This window comes from Octodon degus, unplaced genomic scaffold (genome assembly GCF_000260255.1).
Source record: "Octodon degus isolate 3935 unplaced genomic scaffold, OctDeg1.0 scaffold00194, whole genome shotgun sequence".
NCBI classification, from domain to species: domain Eukaryota; kingdom Metazoa; phylum Chordata; class Mammalia; order Rodentia; family Octodontidae; genus Octodon; species Octodon degus.
Genome location: NW_004524770.1, coordinates 630,911 through 656,529, shown reverse-complemented (window position 1 = coordinate 656,529; position 25,619 = coordinate 630,911). Strand labels below are relative to the sequence as shown.

Sequence of the window (25,619 nt, the reverse complement as noted above, 5' to 3'; positions counted from 1 at the left end):
GTGGTGCACACACCTGTGATCCCAACACTCTGGAAGTTGAGTCTAGACTACTGCAAGTTTGAGCCTATCCTGAATAACTCACTGACTTAGCTAGACCTTGTCTTGAAAGGAAAAAGAAAACAATCCTGTTCTTGGGGACCTGGCTGGTAGAGGTGGGTGAGGCCGAGATGTGCATGTGTGCTCTCTTGCCCAGGACTGAACATGCAGCTGGAGGACCTCGCAAAGCTCAAGTGTGAGTGCCGCTCCCCATCACCGCGCCTGCCCCCGGTGCACGCTCCTGACGCCTCCTTGACCCACAGTGATCCTTCTTCGCCTGGAGGGTGCCATTGATGCTGTCCAGCTGCCTGGAGATGGCACTGGTGTCACCAGGCCAGGAAGGTGAGGAACAAGGCCAATAGATGCCTTGACCCAGGCTCCACCTAGGGCTTGTCTTTGTCCTCACAGTCCTGGGGCTTCACATATCAGTGGGGTCTATTCTTAATTCCAGACCCAGGAGGGGCAGTCAGCTCTCTGTGGTCGGTGAGGTTAGAATGAGACTTCTCATCAGCAGTCAGTGCTGTTACACCTGGTTAGGACTCCCGGAGGCCCTGAGTGTCCTGAATGTGCTGTCGTTGCCCAGTTTTTCAGCAGTCTGAACCAACAAAGGCTGCTGTCTTCAAGGCAGATGAGCTGTCGCTGTGACAGCTCTCCTGGGCACACAGCTAACTCCTGTGCTGTGATCAGGCCTGCTTTTGTTGCAGACAGAAGGTAGAATGTGTGCTAGGGGCCCTGGGATGCCTGTCTTCTCCCTGTGCTGTGCTGTTCTGAACTCTGACCCTTTCAGGGCTTGTAGTTCTTACAGATTAAGCCTTGTTCCTTAGCTTGACATTCAGGGCTCCAGCCTGGCTCCTCCAGCCTTCCCTGGCCTGTGTTAAACCTCAAGGGCACCCTACAGGCCCCCACTGGTCTCTTTCCAAAGTGTTTGAAAGACCCACTCAGATATACGACCTCAGAAAGCTCTGAGGACCCTGCTTGCATCCCGTGTTGGCCCCGGACCAAGTGCCTTGGCCTTCTCTTTGGCATGTGGCTGTTGTGCCAAGGGCCTCTTAGCGCCACACCTGGGGTCCTGAGGCACAGGCCCTTCGCCTTGCTTTTGTTGATCCTGAAGGGCTCAGCATTTGTTTCTGAGTGCAGGAAGCTGCTCGCTTATAGATGGCCACAGCTGTAGGCCTGGTCCCTGGTCAGGCTCAGGCTTCTTCTTTTTTCTCTTTCAGCTTTATCTTCAACCTGTTTGCCGAAGCCCAGATAACATTTCAATCCCAGGCCTGCATCCTGGAGTCATTGGACCAGATCATCCAGCACTTGGCAGGGCGTGAGTCTGGCTTACCATGTGGGGCTTGTTGGGTAGGCCTCTTTGACGCAGGCAGGAGCCAGACAGGACTACCTTTAGCTGCAGCCAGCACAGTTGTGTGGTAGCCTACTCTCTCTTTTTTTTCCCCTTGGTACTGGGGATTGAATTCTGGACTTTGCATTTCCAGGCAGGTGCTTATGCCACTGAGCTGTCTCCCCGGCTGCCTCCTACCTTGTCTGCTCTTTACCCTACGAGCAGGAGTCTGGCCTGTAGGGTTCTTTTTGACTGGGATATCAAAGCATTTTACCATTAGACTGTCCTTTGTGCTCTTTTCTGGAGAGTGTCCCAGTTTCGCTGTTGGCATCTTTCTGTTGTGTGTCTTAGTTAGCTCCCCTTTGAGGAAGAAAAGCAAGGGGCCTGGGTGGGTTCGTTGAGGTGTGGTTCCTACCAGCTTCCCCCTCACCCACCTGAGCCCTGCTCCTGCTCAGCGGCAGGCCCAGAAGGCTTCCCTAGATGTGCCATCATCCCAGCCTGACACCATGCTACCCCTCTCTGCTGGCTGGGGGTTGGGGAGGTCTGCGCTACAGGACTCTGGAGTCTGTTGAACTGCTGGGGGCTGGGGCTTCCTACGTAACTCATTTGACAGGTAGAGCCTTTTGAGTCCAACAGATTGTATCTCCAAGACTCCTGGGGAAACTGCTCCCTTTGGTTTCCACCTGCCCTCCCTTAGCACACCCACACTGACACGCGGGTAGGGAAGCTGGAGGCGGGGCTTGGCCCTGTGGCTGTGGTGGTTCCTGGCCCCGTGGTGTGGCTAGCAGCTGCTCGCTGCCCCCTTAGGTGCTGGAGTGTTCACCAGTACGGCTGGGTTGCAGAAGCTCATGGACATCATCCAGGTAGGAACCTCCAGGCATTTCTTTTCATGATGGAATTTAGGGGAAGAGCTTTGGGGACAGGACAAAGGCCCTAGCCCACATGCTTCTGATTAGCAAACCCATCATAGGTTTCTTTCCTCCTGCCTAGAACCCACTGTAGGCCTCTGGGAAGGTCACAGAGGATAGGTCTGGCCATGCTTGGCTGCTCAGTGGCCAGACACACACAGGGAGGTACTTCCAGCTTAGGCCAGGAGTCTCTTACCCTTGCTGAGGTGCTTGAGAACTGGCCAGAACCCCTGCATACAGGCCCAGCAGCTCCAGATGCTCAAGCCAGGCAGTATCTGGAGACAAGTGACTTACCGAGCAGCTTCTCAGCGGAAAGACAAATGAAGGGCTTGTGAATGCCTGTTCTTCGACCTGCTGGGGAAGAGGAAGACTGAAGTATGAGAGCACCTAACAAGTGTGCCAGGGGGAGACTGACAGAGAGACAGCGTGACTGCAGGTGCCCCTAACAGAGGGACAGTGTGGCGGTGGGAACACCTCACAGAGACAGTGTAACTGCAGGACACCTGACGGAGAGATGGTGTGACTGTGGGATCACGTGACAGATGGTGTGACTACAGGAACACCTGACAGACACGTGTGACTGAGGAAACACCTGACAGAGATGGTGTGACTGCAGGAGCATCTGACAGAGAGGCACATGTGACAGACTGTGTGACCGTGGGAGCACCTGACAGAGCAAACACCTGTCAGATGGCGTAACTGTGAGAACACCTGACAGAGGGATGGTGTGACTGCAGGAACACCTGCTAAAGAGGCACACCTGAAGGATGGTGTGACTCTGGGAGCACTTGATAGATGGTGTGACTGCGGTAGCATCTGACAGACTGTGACCATGGGAGCACCTGACAGGGAACACCTGACAGATGGTATCACTGCAGGAACACCTGACAGACAGTGTGACTATAGGAAGACCTCAGAGAGAGATGATATGACTCTGGAAACATCTGACAACACACAAAGAAAGGCCAGTGTGGGAGTTCCTGACAGAGACAGGTTGTCTGTATGAACTTTGACAGAAATGACTGTGTGAGGACGCTGATCGAGTGAGAGAAATATGACTATAGGAGTCCCTGACAGAGAAAAGGGTAACTGTGGAACTCCTAATTAACAGAAGCATACATGTGGAAGCCTCTGATTGAGAGAAAGGTGACTGTGAGGTCATTGGCAGGAGAGACAGCAAGACAGATAGATGGGGCTCTGTCTGCTCCCATAGGTCTCTTCCTGCTTCATGATGTATGGCTCCGCAGTACCTTCTCGTCTGTAAAGTCCAGCTATCTTCCTTTGCCCGAGCTGAGCCACTTCCTCAGCTCCAGTGGATAAAACAGTACCTGCCCAGGTTGGGGGTGGGTAAGGTGGACCATCTTTCTTTTGTTGAACCTTGTTAGGTTTTCAGAAGAAGGCTATTAGGAGCTCTGACTGTGAGACCTCTGGAGTCCTGGGAGAAACTGAGGCACAGGAACACTATATGTGTGGTATCGTCTAAGATTTCCTATTGGGTGCTTCTGCCCAGGCTGAACTGGGTGCCGCCTCCTCTTCCTTGAAATGTGGCTCTCCACCCTTCCCGTGAATGGAGCACAGTCCCTAGAACCCAACGCAGGTCACCCTGTTGGTTTGACGCTGCCTTTGGCTACCATTGCTCCCAGCAGATGACGTGGCTCCCCTGTGTGGGCCTGGAGCTGCTCGTCGGCACTCACGCCTCAGCTGGGGGCAGCGCCTGACGAGGCGCTCATCTCACATCTGCTTCCTGAGCACCTCACAGAGGCCAGGACACAAGTGTGCAGCTGGGGCAGAGTGTGACTGGCCAAAATGTGTCAGAGCACACTTTGGCCAGTGTGCTCTGGGGCTGTAGCTGACCTGTCCTTGGAGTTTAGGCACCAGCCCAACCTTTTAGGGCTACGGAAGTCCAGCCCAAGGCAGGATGACGTGCAGATAGTAGGGCCAAGTCTCCTGGGCTGGAGCCCTTGCTAACCGTCAGCTCTGCAGTAGGCATTCAGCACATGCTCACGCACACCATGAGAAGTTCTCCCTTCGTGCCTTGTCCTGCCCCAGTGGCAGTGCTGCTTTCTTAGTCACCTGGGGTTATCACTGCTCTTCCTTTCTCCAAATCACGCAAACCTGTTCAGATGTTTCTGGGCCAAGTTCTGTCAGCCAGAGCTGAAGCCAAATTCATACCACACCTCTTACCTTCTCACTGTCTGAGGCTTAAAATGAGTTGGCTGTGGAGTTCAAGGCCAGCCTGCACCACATAATGAGACCCTGCCTCCAAAAAGAGTTGGCTGTTGCAGATGCCTTGAGAAGCTCATGGTTCTGTGAGCCCCGAGCAGGGTCAGAGAGCCCTGCTCCTTACCAAGAGGCTGCTTGGGCCCACGGGGAGTGAGAGTGTCCCTAGACTGGCCGTGGGGGGCGCAATGGGCCACTCCTTCAACTCCAGTCCTGTTGCAGTTTGCCTGTGACCTGTGTGTGGTCACACTTGCCGAAGCCCCACAGGAGCAGGTGCATATGCTGAGGCCCTGTTCAGCAGCCCACCAGCTCGCCAGCCCCACTTCCCAGACAGTTCTCTGTGGGGGCTGCACACACAGGCCCAAGCAGCGCGCCATGTGTGCGCACTGCACGGTGGCCTGTCCTCACTTTGGGCTCCTATGTGTGCTGAGAACATGCCTTCAGGCCCAGGGTCTGATTTGTTGTCCCGGGTCTCCACAGTGTATCTGCACAGTGAGTGTTCTCTTGGTTGCCTCCTTAGTTCCCTCGGGATGGTGCCCGTTTCTCCCTGCGGCAGAGGTGCCTTCTGGGGCCGCCGGGAGTTGTGTGGAAGATATGTGCCTGTGCCTCTACTCGGGAGCAGGCATCCTGCCTTGATCTGGCCGCTTCGCTGAGCAGACTCCTGTTGTGGCTTCTTTCCTTCCTGTAGTGAGCATCTTGTACATTTTGGCCAGTTACCCTTTTCTGTGTCCCTTTCCTCAGTGTTTTTTGTTTGGTTGGTTGGTTGGTTGGTTGGTTGGTTGGTTGGTTGGTTGGTTTTTTTGTGGTACCAGGGACTGAACTCAGGGCCTTGCACTTTGCTAAGCAAGTGCGTATTCTACTGAGTTATCTCCCTGGCCCTTGTTTTGTTTTGTTTTGCTTACCAGTCTGCAGGGCTCTTCATAAATCTTGAGTATTGAGCAACAGGTGACACCTATGCACTCCACTTACCTTTTTCCATCTTTGGGAGGGCTCAGAGACTTGGGGACCCCTGTCATAAGGACTTCTGTCCCCAGGCTCCAGTCTCCTGACCCATCTGGTCGGCTGGTCTCATCTGGTTTCCAATAGCTTAGCTTTTGGGCCTCGAATCTATTTGCTGATCTCTGAGGCATGTGCGAGGCACATGTCCACCTTTTGCTGCCATAGGTCAGGTGTTTGCTGTCCCCTAGGCTCTACCTGGCTCCTGCCACTGGTGTCACTTCATTCTCATTCTTACGTGTTCTTTATCCTTATTTGCTACAGTTCCAGTAGGCTCTGATACTGGCCAGAACAAGTTCCTGTGTGATCTGTAGCAGGATATATTACATGGGGGTTCTAAGGGGCACAAAGGGAGGATTGCTACATTGGCTGGAGGGAAATTCTCAAAGGGTGCTGCCTTCCTGGTGGGTAGAGATTGCCCCTGGAAAGGGAGAAGACAGGCAGGTGTGAGCCGCTGCCATTTGGCCTGAGGATACATCAGGTTAGATGACAGAGCCAGATGAGCCCGAGTGTGTGGATGAGTGAAGCGTGACTCAGAAGCACAGGGTGGCCTCAGGGTCCTGTGTGCTGGGCCAAGAGGCTTCACTTTCCCTATCACACCACCAAAGGCTTTGTCCTCTTGCTTTAAGTCCTGACCTGTGAGCTCTGCTTTCTTACCTTTCAGATCGTGTTCAGTTTGGATCCCGCTGAGGGCAGCCCAGGACTCTCACAGTCCTACAAGGTGGGCGCTGTCTCCAGGACAGGGGCAGGGCTGGGCTGTCTCTAGGAGCCACTTGGGGCCTTAGCACACCATGCATGCTCGCCCTCCAGGTGCATATACACCCTGACACTGGACCCTGGAGGGCAGCTCAGCACTCCGATGCCTGGAGCTCCACTGCGTCTAGAAAGCAAGGTACAGAGTCTGGGGGCCAGGACCTACTGCCTTGCTTGGCTACAGTACATACCCAGGACTACCATTCCTCAGGCCAGGCATGCCTGTGGCCTCTTCTCAAAGTCGGAGAGACCTTGAAGGAGGCCTGAGCATACTGTTGTAGCCCAGTGATCTGTGAGCAGCGGCAGCACCAGCAGAGGGCCTTCTGTCCTCCCTTGACATCCTCGTTAGCCAAGACGGTCAGCACAAGCCTGCTCTCATCCCTTGTCCAGCCAGCACTGTTAAAGGCCCTGAAGGCCCTGGTCCCCACAGCCAGGAGACCACCTCGTAGGCGCCAGGGTCATGTCCACAAGGCAGGAGGCTGACCCTATTGCCTGTGGTGAGCTCAAGCCTCTCATGCCCCCGGCCTTCCCTTGCTTTTGGTATCTCAGAGCAGGCTTGGTGGGGGGCTAGATAGATAGGGCCTGGGCATAGCTCATCCTGCTCTCCTCACACGTGTTTGCCCTAGTGGTCAGCAGTGACTAGCTGTGGGACCAGGGCTCCTAGGGGCTGTTGGGTCAGATCCCTTGCAGCCCACTAGTCTGGCACTGCCGTTGCCTATGGGCTTCTGTGTATGCCCTTTTTGTGGGCTGCTTTTTGGCTGCTGGCTGACTCAGGTCATAGGCTCAACAGAAGTAGCTCTCTTGGAGTGTGTGCCTAGTCTAGTGGGAAGAGAAGGATAAGCTGGGCAAGATCAGCATGAGGTGTGGTGTGGCCAGGTTCTCTGAGCCCTCAGGACCTTGTAGCATGGACTCTTCCCCACAAGAACTGTCTGTGCCAAGGCTGGGGACAGCACTTGTGAGGCCCTGTGAACCCTGGGGCCTGATCAGGTACCAAGAGGCCAAGTAGGGTGAGGCTCTTCCTTCCCTCTGAAATCATATGACTTCTCAGAAGTAACCTCTGAGTAGGGTGTTTCTAGGAAATTAGGTCATTGAGGTGGACTGTTCCTTGCAAGGCAGCCCCAGACGGTCCCCAGGCAGGACAGATTCCATCCCAGGATTGAGAAACTTCTCAGGCCTGAAAACATGGTTTTGCCTTTTTCAGGAAATTTGCCCTTGTCCCTGCTGGCGCCTGGTCCTGCCTTCAATCTCATTTAGTCTTTCTATGGTCTTTGTTAATTGTCAGAGCTTCCTGGTCTGCTGGAGCAAGTTGGAGGCCGTGGACATGCTCCAGTCAGCCAGGCACTGCAAGGAACTCTGTGGGCTTCCTCTAAACCGGTGACCTTACTTGATGCTGACATGGCCAGTCTGGGAACTTGCTCTCTCTTGCAATTGTGCTTAGAATGTCAGGAGGTCAAGTAGTTTCCTTCCGTGTGCTTTTGGCAGAGTGGCTCTGAGCTCCATGCCTCATGCCACAATTTCCACAGAAACTTCAGGATAGGATTGGCTAGCCTCTCTTTAGGGGCCACCTAGCACCTAGAATTCTCCTAGGTCTGGTTCCTGCTCCCCAGACTTGTAATGAAAGAGCTGGCCTGCAGCCTGAATGCAGTCTCAGTGGAGAACTTCTGTTCGGGCTGCTCACTCTGGGCCCCTGTGGCTGCTGGTGGGTAGGGAAGATGGCAGTGTCATCCGAGTCTTGTCCTCACACCCCCTCCACCTGCAGGGAAGGTGCTGAGCTACTGGTGCTTCAGCCCGGGCCACAGCATGCGGGAGCTGCTCTGCCAGGGTGTGCGTACCCTCATCCTCACCAGTGGCACCTTGGCCCCCCTGTCCTCCTTTGCCCTGGAGATGCAGATGTACGGGCTGAGTATGGGTCTACGCTCGGTGTGGGGATTACTGGCCTGGGGTTACAGGCCAGAGTTCTGGGGTCCTGAACCTGAGAGGCCATCCATTGTCTGTTCAGCCCCTTCCCAGTTTGCTTGGAGAACCCACACGTCATCGACCAGCACCAGCTCTGGGTGGGGGTTATCCCCAGAGGCCCTGATGGAACTGAGCTGAGCTCTGCATTCGATAAGCGGTAAGGGCTGAGCTCAGGCCTCCCTGGCAAGAATGTAGAACCTGGGGCTGGGCCCTGAGCCTCACAGAAGACCCTCCTCTGGCTTTCTGCAGGTTTTCTGAAGAGTGTCTATCCTCCCTGGGGAAGACCCTGGGTATGTGTGCTTCACAGGGGAGGCCCTCATCCCCGGCTGTCCCACTGGGGCCAGCAGACACACAGTTCTTTCCAAGAACTGTGTGTCTGCAGCCAGCCAGCACCATCCTGACCACAGTCGTATGCCTCCAGGCAACATTGCCCGCGTGGTACCTCATGGGCTGCTGGTCTTCTTCCCTTCCTACCCTGTCATGGAGAAAAGCCTGGAGTTCTGGCGGGTAGGACCCTTCTATGAGTTCCCACGTGGGTGGGCAGGGTCACAGGGTACACAGGAGTGGTGGCAGGCCTCCAGCTTGCACAGGTCTGACAGGTGGTGCGACAGCCCTGTCCACACCGGACCTCTTTCCATAGGCCCGAGACTTGGCCAGGAAGATGGAGTCACTGAAGCCTCTGTTTGTGGAGCCCAGAAGCAAAGTCAGCTTCTCAGAGGTCTGTGCTCAATCTGGACTCTGGGGCTGCTGCTCTCACTGCCCTGCGAGCCTCCTGGGATGGCCCCATCCCTGACCCGGCTCTGGCTGGCTGCAGGGTGCCCCTTTGGGGTTTGTGCGTCTTCCTTGTCCTTGGTGTTTCACTGTTTAGAAAGCTGCTAAAACCATTTGGAGGGTCCGGGAAGATGGCTCAGTAGAATAAGTGCTTCCCTGGCAAGCTCAAGGGCCTGAGTTCAATCCCCGGTTCCACAAAAAGAAAAAGAAAAAGAAAAAAATTTGGACATGGCGACAGTGGCAGCTGACCCTCATGCCCTCAGCTGCCCTGACCAGGAGGTTCCCTGTGTTCACTGGGAAACAGTGAACAGTCTGGGTGCTATGCATGGGTCAGTTTGGGTTGTGATGAGATGTGGGAACACCATGACTTGAGGAAAGGATTGTGGCTCAGAGCTTGGGGTGCTACCCTCTCCTAGGTCATCGAAGGGTATTATCAACGGGTCAACTCCCCTGGGTCCAGTGGGGCCACCTTCTTAGCAGTGTGCCGTGGCAAGGTGAGACCTTCGCGAGTCATCTTCCCCCTGCCTGCTTCTCCTACCTAAGAGCTTGGGCCTGTCCGTGGACTCGGCCCTGAGGCACAGGCTGGCCCCCTGCCCTGTGCCACTGCAATCAGCAAATGGGAGGGAGTGGTGCTATGGGCCTGCTGGGCACTGCCGCGGGATGAGGAGAGGCAAGACACAGGAGAAGCTGAGCCGGGGAGGGTTGGTCCTCGTGGGAGCCACAGGCACCAGCTGGAGTCAAGAGAGGCGTTTCCTTCAACCCCCACCCATGGTAGGGAGGCATGGCCAGAGGATTGGGGTGCAGACCTTGAGGGAAGTGTCAGCTTAGGTGGAGGCAAGTGGGGAAGAGGAGGGCCCATTGCCCCAAACAGCCTCTGGGTCTCCTAGGCCAGTGAGGGGCTGGACTTCTCAGACACAAATGGCCGTGGTGTGATTATCACGGGTCTCCCATACCCACCACGTATGGACCCCCGGGTTGTCCTCAAGATGCAGTTCCTGGATGAGATGAGGGGCCAGAGCCAAGCCCGAGGTCAGGTAAGACACCACAGACCCAGGGGCAGGGGAAGAGCAAGGGTGCAGTGACCAGGGTGCCTGTAGTAGAGACCCTTTCCCTGTAGTTCCTCTCAGGGCAAGAATGGTACCGGCAACAGGCATCCAGGGCTGTGAACCAGGCCATTGGGCGAGTCATCAGGCACTGCCATGACTATGGGGCCATCTTCCTGTGTGACCACAGGTACAAATGGGCTCCACCTAGCCACCCCAGATACTCCACTGCTCAAGGCCCTTTCTGTGCCCTAGACCCCCTTCCCTTGTGTGAAACCCATGGCAGCCTCTGACTCTGGGGTCTGAGTTTCGTGGCTTCACTTGGAGACCTGTGTGCAGTGGAGTGGGCTGCAGGTCCTTGAGCAGAGGACACTGAGCTGATGGCTGCATACCCCTGCAGGTTCGCCAATGCAGATGCCAAAGCCCAGCTGCCCTCGTGGGTGCGCCCCTACCTCAAGGTGTATGACAACTTCGGCCATGTTATCCGTGATGTAGCCCAGTTCTTCCGAATTGCTCAGAAAACTGTGAGCATCAAAATGCCCACCTGGCTGGGCCTCCCACTCTGGCCAAGGTGGGGATGGTCCCTCCCGCTCCCAAGAGACACAGAAGAAGGCCTCGTACCCCTTTGCTCTGCAGATGCCTGCTCCCGTCCCCAAGGCTCTGGCCCCAGGCATGAGTGAGAGAGAAGCTGCTTCCCAGATGGCCGCATCCCCTGGATCCCTCCTGTCCACCAGAAAAGCCACAAGTCTAGATGTACATGTGCCCAGCCTGAGGCGGGAGCCAGGTGTGTGGGGCTGGGTGGGGGCCGTGCAGGGCAGAGGCAGGAGCCTGCCTGCCAGGACTAGTTGCTTCCAGGTGTTTCTGCCATACCAATGCTCCTGTAGGACGGCTGGCTGCGGAGGACCCCGAGCACAACTTGTGTGTGGAGTATGAGCAGGCGGTGGGCCCTGCACGGCCAAGGCCTGTGGGGCTGCTGGCTGCCCTGGAGCACAGCGAGCAGAAGACCGGTGTACCCGAGGATGAGGCCCACTCTGGGAAGAAGGTGGTATAGGGCAGCAAGGGTGATGCTTGAGGGGGCACTGGCCCTTGGCTCCTGAAGCCAGCCAGGCCCTACCTACTTGGCCTTGGCACCTTTTGCTCCTAAGTCCCCTTCCCAGTGGGCAGGTGGACACTCCCAGTCATGCTGTACCCACAGCTCCAGGTCACTGGCTCCTAGCAGAGGTGCATCCAAAGCTAGCCTTTCTCAAGGCGTGGTTCATAGGATGGGACCCGAGTTCCTCTTCCCTTCATCCTGTGGCCTTTACCTAGTAGCCCACAGTTTCCTGAGCCTCACTTGGAGCCCCTTCCTGCTTCCTCCTGCAAGCCATTCCTTCCTCTCCACTCCTGCTCTGCAGAGCCCCAAAGTGAGCCTGCGCTCATGTCCCAGAGTTAGCCAAAACCATCCTGTGGCTGTTGGCACACCCTGCTACCTGCCAGCCATGGGGGTGATCATGTAACTCAGAAGCGGGTGGGAGATTCGGGCAAGACATCCTGGCACTGGGCTTCTCTTTAGGCTGTCAGGGTTTCTGGGAGCCCTTGGGGTTTGGGTTGGAACCTCAGCTGTGTCCCTACAGGCACTTGGTTATTCTACTCTGTCCCTTCAGTGTGAGAAGAGACTGGCTGACGAGCAGAGAGGAGGAAGGAAGAAGGTCAGGCTGGTCACCCGCCGGGTAGGTGAGCCCTCCTACAGTCAGCCTGGCTACTCGCATAGTCTGTGAACCTAGCTTCTGCACGGGTGGCCCCCAGCCAAGCAGGACTGTGAGCCAGAGCAGCCCAGAGAAAGGGACTTCCTGCATAGCTGTGATGTGGACAGCCCGGTGGTTTGTGGATCCTTCTGTGGGTGGCCTAAGAGCCCATTGTCCTTTTCCAGCCACAGTGTGACCCAGGCCCTGCCCTCATTCATTTTGGGGGACAGCAGCCACCCATGATCCCCCAGCTGTGTGGTCTACTGTCTGCTTGACCCCAACCTTGCCAGAACTGTAGCTCTGGCCTGTGTGAGGCCATATAGTCTGTCCCCAGTCTCAGATGAAAGCAACTGATTTACAGGCTGAGGCAGGAAGCCTCTTTGCCCATTGGAAAGCCCCAAGTTCTGGAAAGAACCCAGTAGTACCCAGTGAGGGCCAGTGCCTGCAGAAGTGGACCGGCTGCTGAGGGGCTGGACTGGGCCAGGCCATCCAGGATGGAGTAGGCGCTGCCTGCACCAACCTTGCTTTGCTTCCCTCACATCTGTGGGGTGCAGCCTGCTGAGCATGCCTCTTGTGAGCTACTGATTCTCAGCTCTGTTCTAGCTGTACCTGCTGTGGGGAGGAGCAGGGTGGCGCTGTGGACTCTGGGCCTCCTGACTGTGTGACTCTAGCCAGGCTGAGGCCCCCCCAGCCATGTCCCAGGACTGCAGCTCTTCTCCAGGGCCCCTCCACCCTCTGTTTCTCACCAGGCAGGAGTACCTACTGTCCTGAGTGTCTTGGGGCTTGCACTGTCCTGACAGCAGCTTTGGCCCTGTGTCTTATCAGGAGGAGACAGTAGCTGGTACACAAGAAGAACGAGCGAAGCTGTTCATGGTGGCTGTGAAGCAGACACTGAGCCAAGCCAGTTTTGATACTTTTACCCAGGCCCTAAAGGTCTACAAGAGTTCCGATGACTTCAAGGCACTGGTGGCCTGCCTGAGCTGCCTCTTTGGTGACGACCCCAAGAAGCACACTCTGTTCCAAGGTGCCCTGGCCTGTATAAGCCTCTGCCATGCACAGGCCACAGCTGTGGGGAGGGTGGGGGCTGCCAGGATGAGCAGAAGGCTACTAAGGCCCAAGATGGTTCCTGCTTTCTGGAAAGGGCCAAGAGGACAGCCTATGGTCCCCAGCCTGGTGTCTGAAGGACAGGGAGCCCACAGGTCCAAATTTACACCCCCACCCCCGCCAACAGGCTTCTACCAGTTTGTGCGGCCACACCACAAACAGCAGTTTGAGGACATCTGCATTCAGCTCACTGGTCAAGGCTGCAGCAGCCAGGCAGAGCCTGGCCTTCCTCACAGGCAGCAGGCAGTGCCAGCCCTGGACCCCAGTGGTGAGTGGCCAGACCTAGGAGTGGGGGCACCCACAGCGTTGGGGTGCTTGGGCTTAGCCTAGCCTCCCTAGTCCGCCTGGGGAAAAAGCCCCGCCCCCCCCCCCCCCCCATAAGCTGAATCCAGGCTTCCACGAGAGACCTAGATTTTTGGAGCCAGGTACATGTGTCATGGTCCTACACTACCTGTCTGCTTTCCTTCCTGCCTCTGTCTAGGCAGAGCTGAGAGTCCATCTAGAGAGACAGTACCTGTCCCCATGCTTGCTGAAGATCAGCCCACTCTAGGGTTCCTAGAGGCTTACCCAGAGAGAGGCCTCAGCCGTCAAGAAGACCCCACCCCCCTGAGCTTCGTGCCCACTCTGGTGATCAGTGCCCCCCCCCCCCCCCCGGCTGTTCCCCACTGCCCCAGCCTCAAGCTGTGGGACAAAGCCCTGTCCCTCCCAGTGGGAGTAGCAGCATCCCCAAGTGCTCAAGGCTTTTATGTGCCAGGTCAAGGCAGGCTGCAGGTCCTGACTGCCCTCAGAGCCTGCCCTCTATCCTGGGACTTCCAGGCCCTCAGGAGCATGTTTCTTCAGGAAAGAGGGATTCTGAGCCCAAGCTGACCCAGTCCAAGGAGGTGGCCAGGCAGCTCGATCCTGCAGTGCACCTGAACCAGGGTGGGCCTCACCTGTCCACCAGGCCACCTCCCACAGGTATCTGGCTCGTGCAGATGCCAGGTTGGGTCTGCAGTTCTAAGGGGATATATGTCATGGTCTGGTTTAAGAACAGCTTTGAACAAACAAATCATGGAGCAAAAGGGCACTGACTGTATCTGAAGGTTCTACAGAATTGCTACTCTCAATTCTGTAGCATGCTGTTGTCCCAACCAACAGTAGTTCCTGGGAGGAAGGGCAGGGTAGGCAGAAATGGAATTCTTTTTTTTTTTATAAAGTTTATTTATTTATTTATTTATTTATTTATTTATTTGTGTGTGTGTGGCCAGCTCAGCCCACCAGGGGGCGGGGCTGGCTGGCATGTGGTGCTGGGGGATTGAACCGTGGTCCCTGTGCTTTGTTGAGCTTGTTCTAAGTAGGTGCTTTAGACCACTGAGCCATCTCACCAGCCCCAAAATGGAATAAGGACTTTTTTTTTTTTTTGCTCCTTGAATGCCTTCGGCGCACTTTTGCATGGCTGGAGTGTTGTGGGGATCGAACTACAGCAAACTTAGTCTGCCAGCATTGTGGAAGCAGCCACTTAAAGAACGGAGCTAGGGCTGGGCCCCCGAAATGGAATTCTTGATTCCCACCCCCCCACTGTCCCCAAGCCCTGTTATGTGCACTCCCCTAGGATGCACCCCCAGCCATCCAGAAGTGCGATCCAGAGTAGACAAGCACGGCCAGTCTGCCGTGAGTGCCTACCTGGCAGACGTCCGCAAGGCCCTGGGGTCTGCAGGCTACAGCCAGCTCTTGGCAGCACTGAAGGCATACAAACAGGATGACAACCTCAACCAGGTGTTAGCTGTGTTGGCTGCACTGACCACTGCAAGGCCCGAGGACCTACCCTTGTTGCAAAGCAAGTAGCTCCTGCTGGGGGGAGGAGGGATGGGTGCTGTGGAGAAAGGGAGTGCACAGAGCTAGGCAATATTTAGGAAAGGACTCGGCCTGAACCAAGATCTCTGCAGGATTCAGCATGTTCATACGTCCCCACCACAAGCAGTGCTTCCTGAAGACCTGTGCAGACCTGATAGGCCTGCCTGCCTCAGACAAAGAACCCCTGGGCCCCCAGGAGAGCCCCACCAGGCCTCTGGAGCTCGCCAGTGCAGCTCAACCAGGTGGGAGGTCTGCCTGCTCCCCGGCCCTGCGGGATCGGCCTCCAGGGCATCAGGAAGAAGCTGCCAGCCAACCTCTGGCCCTCCCATCTGCAGGCCCCTCACAGTCACAGAGGACCAGAAAGACGCAGAGCACGATCTTCTCCTTCCTCAAACAGATTCCAGAAGAGCATGAGGAGCCTAGCTTGCCCCCTGGGCTTCCTGTCCATGGTATACCATAGAAGGGGCTGCAGGGACTGCTAGGCCTGGGAGTGCCCTGGAGCAGGCCCCACAAACTCAGGCAGGCCTCTTGCAGCAGGCTTCTTGTGCCCAGGCTGCAGGGCAGAGAACACAGTGACCTTCCAGTGCCCCTCCTGTGACTTGCACCGCTGCCAGGCCTGCTGGCAACAGTACCTCCAGGTTGGTGCCTGGCTTTTGGGTCCTAACCAGCCATCACCCTGAGTGTTGAGCCAGGGGGACTAGGGGCATGTGAGCCAGGGGGACTAGGGGCATGTTTTTAGCAGCTGCAGTGCCTAGCAAACATGCCCGGTGGCCTGTCTCCACAGCAGTCTAGGACCTGTCCAGCCTGCTTTGCTGCCATCAGGAAGCAGAGCCTCACACAGGTCTTCTGGCCGCAGCTCCAGTGAGCATCCCCTGAGACTCCAGGCCCTGAGCATGGCTCCACACCGGCCTGTCCAGCCCTGTTGTGAGCCATGAGCCTCCTTCCACATCCCAGCTGGGAGGCTAGTCTGGTTCTGACAGGCCCATTGCTGGCTTCAGAAGGTGGGAGCCATGATGGAACTTAAGGCTGCCCCAGAGAAACCCCGAAGCCTGGGTGGGTCACCTAGATGTCTTTCCAGAGATTGCCCTCTTGCTGGATTGTGAAAGCTGTTTGATCTGTGTGCCTGCTCCCTTAAAGGCAGGATATAATAAAAACTGGCAGTAGCACCCTGTGGTCATCACTTTGAGCAAGCCCTATGAGCACGAGTCTGTGGGCAAAACCGCCCCCCCCCCCATCGCCTTCAACCACTGGCGCCAGCCACACCCCTGGCTCAGCCCAGGGTGGTTCTGGGAGGGGTGCCCAAGACTAGGGGCAGTTGGAAGGGGGTTCCCGCAGGGTGTGACGAGGTTGACCCGCCCTACATGTCCCATATACTTGCTGCCTAGCAGCCTAGCTAGAGTGTGGGGCAGAGATCCCAACCTGTACTGTACGGCTAGGAAGGGCTGCCTCAGGCCAGATACACGCTGTGCTCTGTGCCCCAGAGGACCATGAGAAAGCTAAAGGCTTGGGGTCAGTCATCCTTGGGTCCGCTATGGGCTTTGCCAACCCTGCTGCTAGCAATGGCCGTGAGCGGGGCGGCGGATGTACCCACATACCTGTGGCAGGACACAGCGACGCGAGAGTGGCTGACCTGCGCCCGGTGTCCCCCGGGCACCTTCGTGCAGCAGCCATGCCGACGGGACCAACCCACGACATGTGGGGCCTGCCCGCCGCGCCACTACACGCAATTCTGGAACTATTTGGAGCGCTGCCGTTACTGCAATATCATCTGCGGGGAGCACGAGGAAGAGGCAAGGCAGTGCAGCGCCACTCACAACCGCGCCTGCCGCTGCCGCCAAGGATTCTTTGCACACGCCGGCTTCTGCCTGAAGCACGCGCAGTGTCCACCCGGCGCTGGAGTGACCGCCCCCGGTGGGTGGTGGGTGTGGAAGGGGTGTGCGAGCGGGGGTTGGGGGATGGAGAAAGGCAAACCAGCTGAACCTACCCTCTTCTTCCTGCCAGGGACCCCTAGCCAGAATACCCAGTGCCAGCCATGTCCCACAGGTACTTTCTCAGCCACCAGCTCAAGCTCAGAGCAGTGCCGCCCCCACCGCAACTGCACGGCCCTGGGGCTGGCCCTCAACGTGCCAGGCTCCTCCTCCCGGGACGCCCTTTGCACCAGCTGCACCGGCTTCCCGCTTGGCCCTGGCGAGCCAGGTGAGCAGGAGTGGGTGCAGCTGCGTGGGGTTGGCAGCTTTGTGGAATGGGGAACTTCCTCCCAAGGTGGATGAGGCTGAAGATCCAGGTTGGTCTGAGCCTCACCTGAGGCACCGTGGGCACACCTGGCCATCCTGAAGGCAACACTGGCAAACACTCCCAGAATTAGAAGTTGGAGAGCCTCCCGGGGAAGGGGCCGATCCTTGGTCACGCCACAACCCGTCCAGCCCCCCACATGCTGGCCCAAAAGCACGTAGGCCGGGAGCGCAACGGATGACTTTGCTCTCCAGCTTTGACCAGTATTTCCCAGCACAGCTGAGGTGTTTTCATGACTTGTTCAGTGTATTCTTTTGTTCTGCAGTGACGCATGCCCCCCCCCCCCTTCTGCAGGGACCGAGGAGTGCGAGCGCGCCGTCATAGATTTCGTGGCTTTCCAGGACATCTCCTTCAAAAGGCTGCAGCGGTTGCAGCAGGCCCTAGGGGAACCAGAGGATCAGAGTCTGCCGCCATCCAGGGAGGGCCGCACAGCCTTACAGATGAAGCTGCGGTGTCGGCTCTCTGAGCTCCGAGAGACGCGGAACGTGCCGCTGCTCACGCAGCTGCTGGCGGCGCTACGTGCCGCAGGGTTGCCAGGGCTGCAGCGGAGCGTTCTTGCGCGCTTCCTCCCTGCCAACTGAGCCTCCCTCGTCCCTGCCCGGGCTTTATTCCACATGGCACACTTTTCAGCCAGCCCTGCACCAGAGACTTCTCAAAGTTTATTTTATAAAAAGTAACACTTCTTAAACCTGTTGCCCTCAAGTTGCGCCTCTGCCCCTGGAGTACAGGGACACCTGGGCAGAAGGGCCATACCTTAACCAGGTACTTCCGGACACATATCCCACCCCTCTGCACCATAGACACTGAAAATGACCACTGTCCACTTCGCTGGGGAATGTCATCCTGACAGGAACAGCAATGACATGGGCCTGTGCCCACTCACCCTGGCTGCAGGATATGCCCTTACTCTTGCTTACGGCTGGACAGTGTTGATGGGCAGCAGGTGGTGGGACTGTTTTAGACGTCCTGATTCTCCCAGAAGGGGTCCAGCCAAGGCTGGCTCCAAGTCTGAGACTCTAAGTCCCATCTGTCCAGGCTGACCTGGGGAACTGTCCTCTAGGGGAGCAGGTCCTTTCTGAGGTTGGAGGCTCAGACCTTCCTGCAGGCCCTGGAACCAACCTACATGGCACCACCAGGGCTCCACCAAGGGGAAAGGGGCCTCCCTGAGTTACAGCACCTGCACAGGGACACAGTTGTTTGCTGCCGATTCGTACCCTTCCCAGCCACCCCTCAGGTTCCCCAGGAGAGGGGCAGTCTTCTGTGAGCTGACCTTGGACACCTCCGGGGACCTGGCTGGGCCAATTCCCACAACAGCTGGATGAGAGTGCCCAGGCAGTCAGGCCTGCCCACCACTTCCCTGGGATCCACGGCTGCACCTTTCTGTGGTGGTGACTATACCTAAACTGTAGGAAACTCCGCCTCTAGGCTATCTGGAGGGATGGATGGACAGGAGCCAGGCAGCTGTCATCATTTTGTGCCCCTGCTCTGTCCACAGCCAGGTTCCAAGTAGTGTTGCATGGGCAGGTGGAGAGCAGCTCTGCTGTTCTCGGCACATCTGGAACCCTCTCCGCACGGCCAGCCAAGGCCAGGTATGCAGGCTCAGCACACCACTGAGGTGGGCTCTGTGGGAACCCAACTCAAACCAGATGGGCCCAGGAACACTGCCCAACCTGCCAGAGTGGGGCAGGGGGCATAAAGACAGGCACCCAGCTAGGCCTTCCCATGGCTCCACATCACACCCCCCCTACATTAAAATGAGGTGAGAATGGGCCGATAGGGAGGTGTGGCTTCCAGGCATCCCAGTCCTGCCCTGAAGGTGCAGTGAAACCGAGGGACCTGCAGGCCTGTGGCCATGTGGGGGAGATCTTCCTCAAGGCAATACTAGCTCTGCACCTGCTCCAGGATAAGCCATGGTCACATCTACCTCTTCATGGGCAAGTGAGACAAAGCAACTGCCAGTCAAACCCTCACCTCTGACACAGCTCACTCAGACTCCCCTGAGGCGGCCTGTCCAGCCAAGGCCTTGTCCCCCCCCCCCTCCTCAGTGCTTGGGAGTGTCAGGCAGGACTGAAGACCTAGGGTGACCAATGTGGAGCCAGGCAGGCCCAGCTACCCAGGACCCCTGGCAGAAGCCTCTGGATACCTACACTTTTCCAGACACAGAAAAAAGTTTGTCTTAGAGAAAACATAAAGGGAATAAAAGAACCAAAGGCAAAGCAAACCCAACCCCCAGGATCAATGGCACAGGAGCCAGCAGGGAGTATGCTCCTCCAGCACTAGGGGATGAACCGTCCAAGACGGCAGAGCTGGCTGCGCCTACGTGATGTCTCTCTGCCGTGGTGGCCGGTGGACATTTCGCACGACGCACTTCACCATCCATTCAATGCCCTCACGTACTCCTTTGCTGCAGAGACAGTGGGTGTCAGGGAGGGCTGGCTCTGGCCCCAGGAGCCCTGAGGGTGGAGCCTGCACTCACCCTGTGAGGGCAGAGCAGGCCTGGGTCAGACAGTCTCGCCTGCCGATCTTACAGGTGCAGTCACTAAACGCAGTCTTGATGTCAGGGATTGAGAGACATGTCTGGTGGAGGAGGCAAGGCCCTGAGAAGCAGCCCATGGCCTGCCCAGGTTTAACCTGGGCCCCTGCACTTTCTGAAGGTGCCAGACCTTCACCCCTGAGGAGCAGTGGCAGTGAAACCCTCCAGCTTGTCAGAGTCCTCACACCACAGCCACAGTGGTCAGGAATACCGCAGTCACCCCATGTCTACCCAAGAGTGGCCATGAGGCCTCAGCAAGGGGCCACCAGGAGCCCAGAACCCCCTCCCTGAGGCCATGCCTTACAGTGAGCCTCCAGCAAGGAGCTGAGGAGAGGCTCTGAGGCCCAAGGGCAAAAGTGAGGGAGGGGAAGGAACAGCAGCCACAGTGGCTGAGGAAGATTCCTGCCTTACCAGACATCCCTCATTAGTGGTTGAGACTGAGGAGCATGTAAGGTGTACCAGGTTCACAGGGAAGTGGATGGGGTGGGGTAACAAGGCACAGAGCCTCCCCTGACCCCTCTGCCTACAGCCTCTGTGGTGTTGGGCCCCACCATAGCACCCCAGGGACTTTGTGGCCAGCAATCCTGGGGCAGTGTCACCTCAGAGGGGCCCTGGCTTGAGGGGTGGCTGGCATGGATGCTGGTCCTTAACCAGCCACACCCTCTACCACAGCCCTTCTATGCTCAAGAGCTTCTGCCTGGGTCTCCCCATACCCTGGGTGGAACTCAGCCGCCCTGTAGTGGATAGAAAATGCTCTGGTCTTCCCTGGAGAGGAGGCAGTCCTGTACATTGGGTGGACAATCTCCAGCAGAGGATGGCCTGTCCAAGCACTGTTGGCTCTAATGACACTTAAACTAGAAGAGAGCTCAGCAAGCCGAAGTGCTGAGGGTCTGGGGCAGATGGGGCCTCAAGGGCTTTGTACACTGAGGTGGACACTGGGCCCGCAGTGTCTAAGGATGCTCCTCCTAGCACTAGAGAAACTTCAAGGAAGCAAGGTAGGGCTCACCTCCACATCCTGCTTGTTGGCCAGCACCAGGACAGGAACACCATCAAGAGACTCACTCGAAACCACCTTCTCTGGGGAGGTGAGAGGGAGAACCTCACACCTTGTGTCCTGCCTTGACTGTAGGGAATGCCCAGGAACAGGGCTCCCACCGCCACCCCCCACTACAGGGGCCTACTCAGTGCATATGAGGACACTTCCAGCCAGGTGCTTGACTAGCTCCAGGCATGTGGGGTGTCCAGACTAGACCTGAGCATTTCCCCAGGGCTCTCCCTACAAAGTCTAGGGCTTCCTGGGCTCTTCTTCTGGGAGTGGTCAGGCCACACTCACCAAACGCCTGCTTGGACTCTGACAGTCTCTCTTCATCAGTGGAGTCAATGACATAGATGACGCCATGGCACTCTGCATAGTACTGGAAAAAAAACACAGTGGAAGCTAGGGCTGCAGCTGCCACCCTGCTAAGGGCAAAGTCAGCAGCCAGCCGAGGAGCCAAGGTCTGGGGACAGACACAGCTACCCTCTGAGGTCAGGGTAGAGTCAAGCATACAGTACCCAGGTCCCTTCACGAGGGGCTTGGTGAGATGAGCGGCCTTCCCCTGCCCAGATGCCGCTCCTAAGAATGCATGTGCAGCTTCAGCCTGACGGTAAGAGAGAGGTGCAGGTACAGCACGGCTTGGAGGAGCCTCGACGGCAGTGCAGCCTCATGAGGGTACACATGGGCGCTTGGGTGGGGCTCAGCACAAAGGGGAATCCAGAGATGTGGGTGTAGAGTGTGCCACCAATGAGCCTCCCAGAGTTGCCCATGAAGCCACCTGCCTGCCCTTACTAGGACAGTGCCAAATGCTGAACTCAGGCCTCTGCAGGCTGGACCAGCACCACAGGCAAGACACATGGGCAGGCAAGGAGCTACAGAACCATGTGGCAGCAGGGAGCAGGCCTGGGAGGTGCACTTTTACCCATCAGAAAAGAGCATTAAACCAGGCACATCCATGAGGAACAGACAACAGCACACACGTGCCATTTTACCTCAGAGTTAGGCCAGCTCCTCTTCCCCAGCACAGTAACTCGATACTGACCCAGGACAAGATGTGTTTTTGATAGAGCAAAATAAGTGAGTTTCACATGCACCTGAGTGCAGACAAAGAAGCCAAGAGTGGTGGTCCACACTTATTAATGCCAGCACTCTGGGAGGCTGAAGCAGGAGGACTGCAAGTTTAAGCTGAGCCTGGAAGCTTGTAAGACCATCTCAGAATTTTTATTATTTATTTATTTGCGGAACCAGGGATTGAACTCAGGCCCTTGTGCTGGCCGGGGAAGTGCTTATTCCACTGAGCCATCTCCCCGGCCCCCCAGAATTTTTATTTATTTATTTAATCTCAGAATTTTTAAAAAGGACTAGAATATAGCTTGGTGTGAAATCCCTGGGTTTGTTGCCCAGTACAAGGAGTAGTGGAAAGGAAGGCTGGGGAGACAGCAGCCAGCTGGCTCTGTAAGATCCTTTGGGGCCCCAACACTGTAAGAGAAATGCTACAGCACCTGCAGTTTCCAAAGTAGAGCTAGAGGGTATGGCCAGATGTCCTCCAGGGTTCTGCAGGAAGACTCACACATAAGAGCTGCTTTGGCTACTGTGAAGTGGGCTGCCCTCTTGCTACAGAGGCATAACCCTGGCAGGTCTTACTACGGAGGCTTCCATGGTGGGAAGGTGGGGCTTGCAGTAAGCCCCCAAATCAGCACATGGTACCTGTAGCCCCAAGCAAGGCAGGGTTGTCATGGGTGACATGAGGCCAGACCCATGGACTAAGCTGCCAGAGCTTCCCATTATTCCTTCCAGGCAAAAGTGGCTGCTGCAGCAGCCAGTGAGATGGAAATAGGATATCAACCCTCACCCCATGGAGGGGGCCATATGGAGACCCTGCATAAGCACAAGTGGAAAACACCCAAGCCTGGCTTATGGCTGGCCCAGATGAACACAGTGAGGTAGGCCAGAGGTATATGCAAGTTACACTAGTCTTCCTCATACCAGGTCTTGAGGACATGGACAGAAACTGTTATTCATATCTAGACATCCCCCAAACGCCTCAGGCCTCATAGGTGGGTCTTTTGGGGGATGCCTGGATCATAGGTCTGTAGTCCTGAAGCAGTCCACTGTTGTTTATAGCTGGGTGTGATGGAAGGAGACCAATAAAGGTGGGGAGAGGCGCTGTGGGTGTGACGTGGAATGGCACATGGCATCCTTCCTTCTCCCTCGATCTCATCAACTATGCACTGAAACCTTTACAAACTATGAGCTAAAATAAACCTCTGCTTCTTTAACTTAAAGGTGTCAAGTATTTTGGCCCAGCAATGAGAAAGTAATTCAGACAAATCCCAGGCATATCATCCTTGTGGATAGAAAGGCCAGGCAGTCCAGCTGGTCCTCCCTGTGTGAGAAGTATGGCCAGAGACTGTCATGTGTGCAGACCTGTGAACAGCAATATGACCACTGCACACCTGGGGCAGGTGAAGCAGTAGACATAGACAGTGACTCATCTCAAGGTCCCCTAAAGCATCCAAAGGGGATGAAGTGATGTGGCAAGCTCGACACAGTTATGCAGTGAACAGTGAAGATGCAGCAGTCATTGTGGCAGACTACAGGCCTAACAGGACAGGCCTCACACATGGTTGAGCAAGGCTAATGGAACCACCACCAGATGCTTAGCCTGATAGCTGGGCACCATCCCTTAAGGAAATCCGAAGGCCCATTGTGTGAGTCTGTCTCCCCAGGAGCAATGGGGTCCCTCAGACATGAGCTCATGGGTCACATGCCAAAACAAAGGACCTTGTAGACCAATCACAGCACAGGCTGCCCATCCAGATACTCTCACATAGGGTTTAGTCAACTGCAGTGTCCATGAGGAGGCAGCAACCCAGGAGCCTAGATCCCCGGATGTGACCAACTGTCCCAACTAAAGACCATTCTCAGACACTGGGCTTGAATAGGACATAGAGTCCAGGTATGAGGGTGAGAACCAAGTTCACTGGGCTGCCTAGCCCAACTATGGAGTCTATGAGTACTGTTAGGGGAATTACCCACCAAAGCAGCACCCTGAGCCAAAAGCCCGAGAGTCCTCTTGGTTTTCCTGTTTTTTTCTTTTCTCCTGACCAAAAAAACAGATGTCTTAATGGCCCTTGAAACAACCAGCTACACAATTTCCCCTACAGGCTTGAGCCCAAAATGGAGCCTTAAATACACCAGGTACTGATAAGATGTTTAGGTTGTTCCCCAAAACTCTCAAAAAAAGAGGAGATTCCTTAAGCTTTCATAGAAACCCCATTCCTGTCCCCTTTGTTGTGGACTATGTCTGCAGAACATCCTTTTCTTTGCTATCTTCCAGAGGATAGGCTGCAGTCCTCTCTGAGTTACTTCAGTAAGTTCCCTGTACTGACTCTGGTAAACAATTCTTTGGAATCTCTACCTCAAGAAAGCCAGGCTTCTCACTGTCACTTTTGTGGTGACTCCAGCTGAAAGTCTGACAGAGATAAACAAGAAGTAACTGGAAAAAATCCTCAGGAACAAGGTAGGTAACAAGCTCTCTCACTAAGGAAGAAACTAAAGGTTGCTATCTGGATAGAAATTGCACAGGGGCAGGTAGTACCACGCAAGGGAGAAGATGGTAGATGTCTTACCTTATCCCACAATGACTGCAGTTCTTCCTGTCCCCCTAAATCCCAGAACATAAGGCGAGCTTTTCCCACGTCCACAGTGCCAACTGGGGAGAGAACAGGTAAACTCATGACCTCAGTGCTTGACACACGAGTCCCAGCTCTCCCATGGACAGAGCAAATCACATTAATGTCACTGTCAAGGAGGCTGAGCACAGGGTCAGGACTCTGATCACTGGCTGACTAGGCTGTGGACATCACAGTGTCCTTACGGGTCCCCTTAAGTCCACAACCTTAAAGTGTCCCCTTACTGTTCAGACCCACGGTGGTAGTGATTTTAGATAGATTCATCCCCTTGTAGTTCCTGTTAAACCGGGTTTTTGACTGTTCCAGGAAGGTCTGAGGAGAGAGGAAGAGATAATTAGAGGCAATTTAAGCAGTTTTCCAGGTCAGTTCCCTAAACAGCCCTTCTTGGGTGTATTAAAAATGAAAGGATGAACCCATACAGCATGAGTGCTCTTCAAGAAGCTGGCAGAGGCCAGCACGGTGGCATACACCAGTAATCCCAGCACTCTGGGTATCTAAGGCAAGAGGACTGCAAATTGGCACTTGGCCTGGCTGTTTAAAAATAAAAATAATGGAGCTGGGGAGAAAGGCTCAGTAGAATAAGCACTTGCCTGGCAAGCGCAAGGGTCTGAGTTCAATCCCCGGTTCTACACACACACACACACACACACAAATTAGTAACAATAATAATGGGGATGTAGCTCAATGCAAAGGCTCTGAGTTCAATCTCCAGTCGCCACCCCACCACCAGCACCACACACAACACAGCTAGTGGAGAACATCCTATGCTCTCAAGAGGAATTCGGACTCCATCTGGGCAGTAAACTTGCGGCTGCCAGGATGAAACCAAAGCTAGCCCACCAAGCAAGGGAAGAGGTACCTACCGTCTTGCCAGCATTGTCCAGGCCCAGGATCAGGATGCAGTACTCATCTTTCTGGAACACGTACTTGTACAGCCCCGACAGCAGCGTGTACATCCTGCCCTGGCCCAAGAGAAGGCGTGGTGTGTACGACCCGCTCCCTCCTCCCACGGGCTTGCCTCAAGGCTCAGTCGGCCCGGGGGGGCTGCCTAGATCCGGAGCCCAGGGCGGCTGCAAACTCCTTGCTCCCCATTCTGTGGGCCCTGGCCCGGCCTCCAAGACCAGCCACCAGCGCTCCACGCCACTCTCACTGCAGGCCATCCCACGAACGGCAATGAATGAGCTCGCAAAGTACAGACTCCTGTTTGCCCCTCTCTCTCCCTCTCTGAAAACACTTCTCGCCTTCCCTGCTCCTGCGTCTGTCCAGGCTCGTCCCCCGGACCTGTCGCGTGTCACTAGGAACCTCGCTCGTAACAACTCCCGGCCGCGGCTCAGGGCTAGCGCGCTTCACGTACGTTCTTCAGGGAGACGCGACCCCGCCGCAGAGCGGCCC

The 25,619-nt window shown here is 56.0% G+C and overlaps 3 protein-coding genes across 22 annotated transcripts in view; 2 read left to right on the top strand and 1 right to left on the bottom strand.

Annotated features, from left to right (window-relative positions):
- The window catches only part of Rtel1 (regulator of telomere elongation helicase 1), a 47,524-nt gene extending 31,690 nt beyond the window's left edge, over positions 1-15,834 (top strand). For 7 of the 16 annotated variants that reach the window (XM_023704344.1, XM_023704343.1, XM_023704336.1 and 4 more), the window contains 26 exons: positions 194-232; positions 300-378; positions 1,254-1,351; positions 2,171-2,226; positions 6,152-6,208; positions 6,298-6,379; positions 8,000-8,132; positions 8,240-8,353; positions 8,446-8,486; positions 8,618-8,703; positions 8,837-8,914; positions 9,384-9,461; positions 9,855-10,001; positions 10,085-10,200; positions 10,411-10,534; positions 10,647-10,794; positions 10,895-11,052; positions 11,624-11,719; positions 12,560-12,758; positions 12,966-13,106; positions 13,655-13,795; positions 14,430-14,654; positions 14,764-14,913; positions 15,007-15,120; positions 15,206-15,309; positions 15,456-15,834. In XM_023704344.1, coding sequence (XP_023560112.1) covers positions 194-232; positions 300-378; positions 1,254-1,351; positions 2,171-2,226; positions 6,152-6,208; positions 6,298-6,379; positions 8,000-8,132; positions 8,240-8,353; positions 8,446-8,486; positions 8,618-8,703; positions 8,837-8,914; positions 9,384-9,461; positions 9,855-10,001; positions 10,085-10,200; positions 10,411-10,534; positions 10,647-10,794; positions 10,895-11,052; positions 11,624-11,719; positions 12,560-12,758; positions 12,966-13,106; positions 13,655-13,795; positions 14,430-14,654; positions 14,764-14,913; positions 15,007-15,120; positions 15,206-15,309; positions 15,456-15,536 — 2,885 coding nt within the window. In that variant the 3' untranslated portion in view covers positions 15,537-15,834. Of the gene's footprint in view, positions 1-193; positions 233-299; positions 379-1,253; positions 1,352-2,170; positions 2,227-6,151; positions 6,209-6,297; positions 6,380-7,999; positions 8,133-8,239; positions 8,354-8,445; positions 8,487-8,617; positions 8,704-8,836; positions 8,915-9,383; positions 9,462-9,854; positions 10,002-10,084; positions 10,201-10,410; positions 10,535-10,646; positions 10,795-10,894; positions 11,053-11,623; positions 11,720-12,559; positions 12,759-12,965; positions 13,107-13,654; positions 13,796-14,429; positions 14,655-14,763; positions 14,914-15,006; positions 15,121-15,205; positions 15,310-15,455 lie in introns of those variants that run through there. The other 9 variants (XM_023704340.1, XM_023704339.1, XM_023704338.1 and 6 more) reach the window with 9 other exon arrangements.
- Positions 15,835-15,921: 87 nt separating this feature from the next.
- On the top strand, positions 15,922-17,602 carry Tnfrsf6b (TNF receptor superfamily member 6b). The gene is made up of 3 exons (XM_023704352.1): positions 15,922-16,582; positions 16,673-16,867; positions 17,258-17,602. The coding sequence occupies exons 1-3, from the start codon at positions 16,159-16,161 to the stop codon at positions 17,542-17,544; spliced, it is 906 nt and encodes a 301-aa protein (XP_023560120.1). The 5' UTR covers positions 15,922-16,158; the 3' UTR covers positions 17,545-17,602.
- Positions 17,603-17,604: 2 nt separating this feature from the next.
- Arfrp1 (ADP ribosylation factor related protein 1) overlaps positions 17,605-25,619 on the bottom strand; it is an 8,262-nt gene continuing 247 nt past the window's right edge. For 2 of the 5 annotated variants that reach the window (XM_023704353.1, XM_023704355.1), the window contains exons 2-8: positions 25,091-25,184; positions 24,452-24,539; positions 24,165-24,247; positions 20,830-20,911; positions 20,503-20,573; positions 19,440-19,540; positions 17,605-19,367 (exon numbers count right to left, since the gene is read on the bottom strand). In XM_023704353.1, coding sequence (XP_023560121.1) covers positions 19,280-19,367; positions 19,440-19,540; positions 20,503-20,573; positions 20,830-20,911; positions 24,165-24,247; positions 24,452-24,539; positions 25,091-25,183 — 606 coding nt within the window. In that variant the 5' untranslated portion in view covers position 25,184 and the 3' untranslated portion in view covers positions 17,605-19,279. Of the gene's footprint in view, positions 19,368-19,439; positions 19,541-20,502; positions 20,574-20,829; positions 20,912-24,164; positions 24,248-24,451; positions 24,540-25,090; positions 25,375-25,619 lie in introns of those variants that run through there. The other 3 variants (XM_004644146.3, XM_023704354.1, XM_023704356.1) reach the window with 2 other exon arrangements.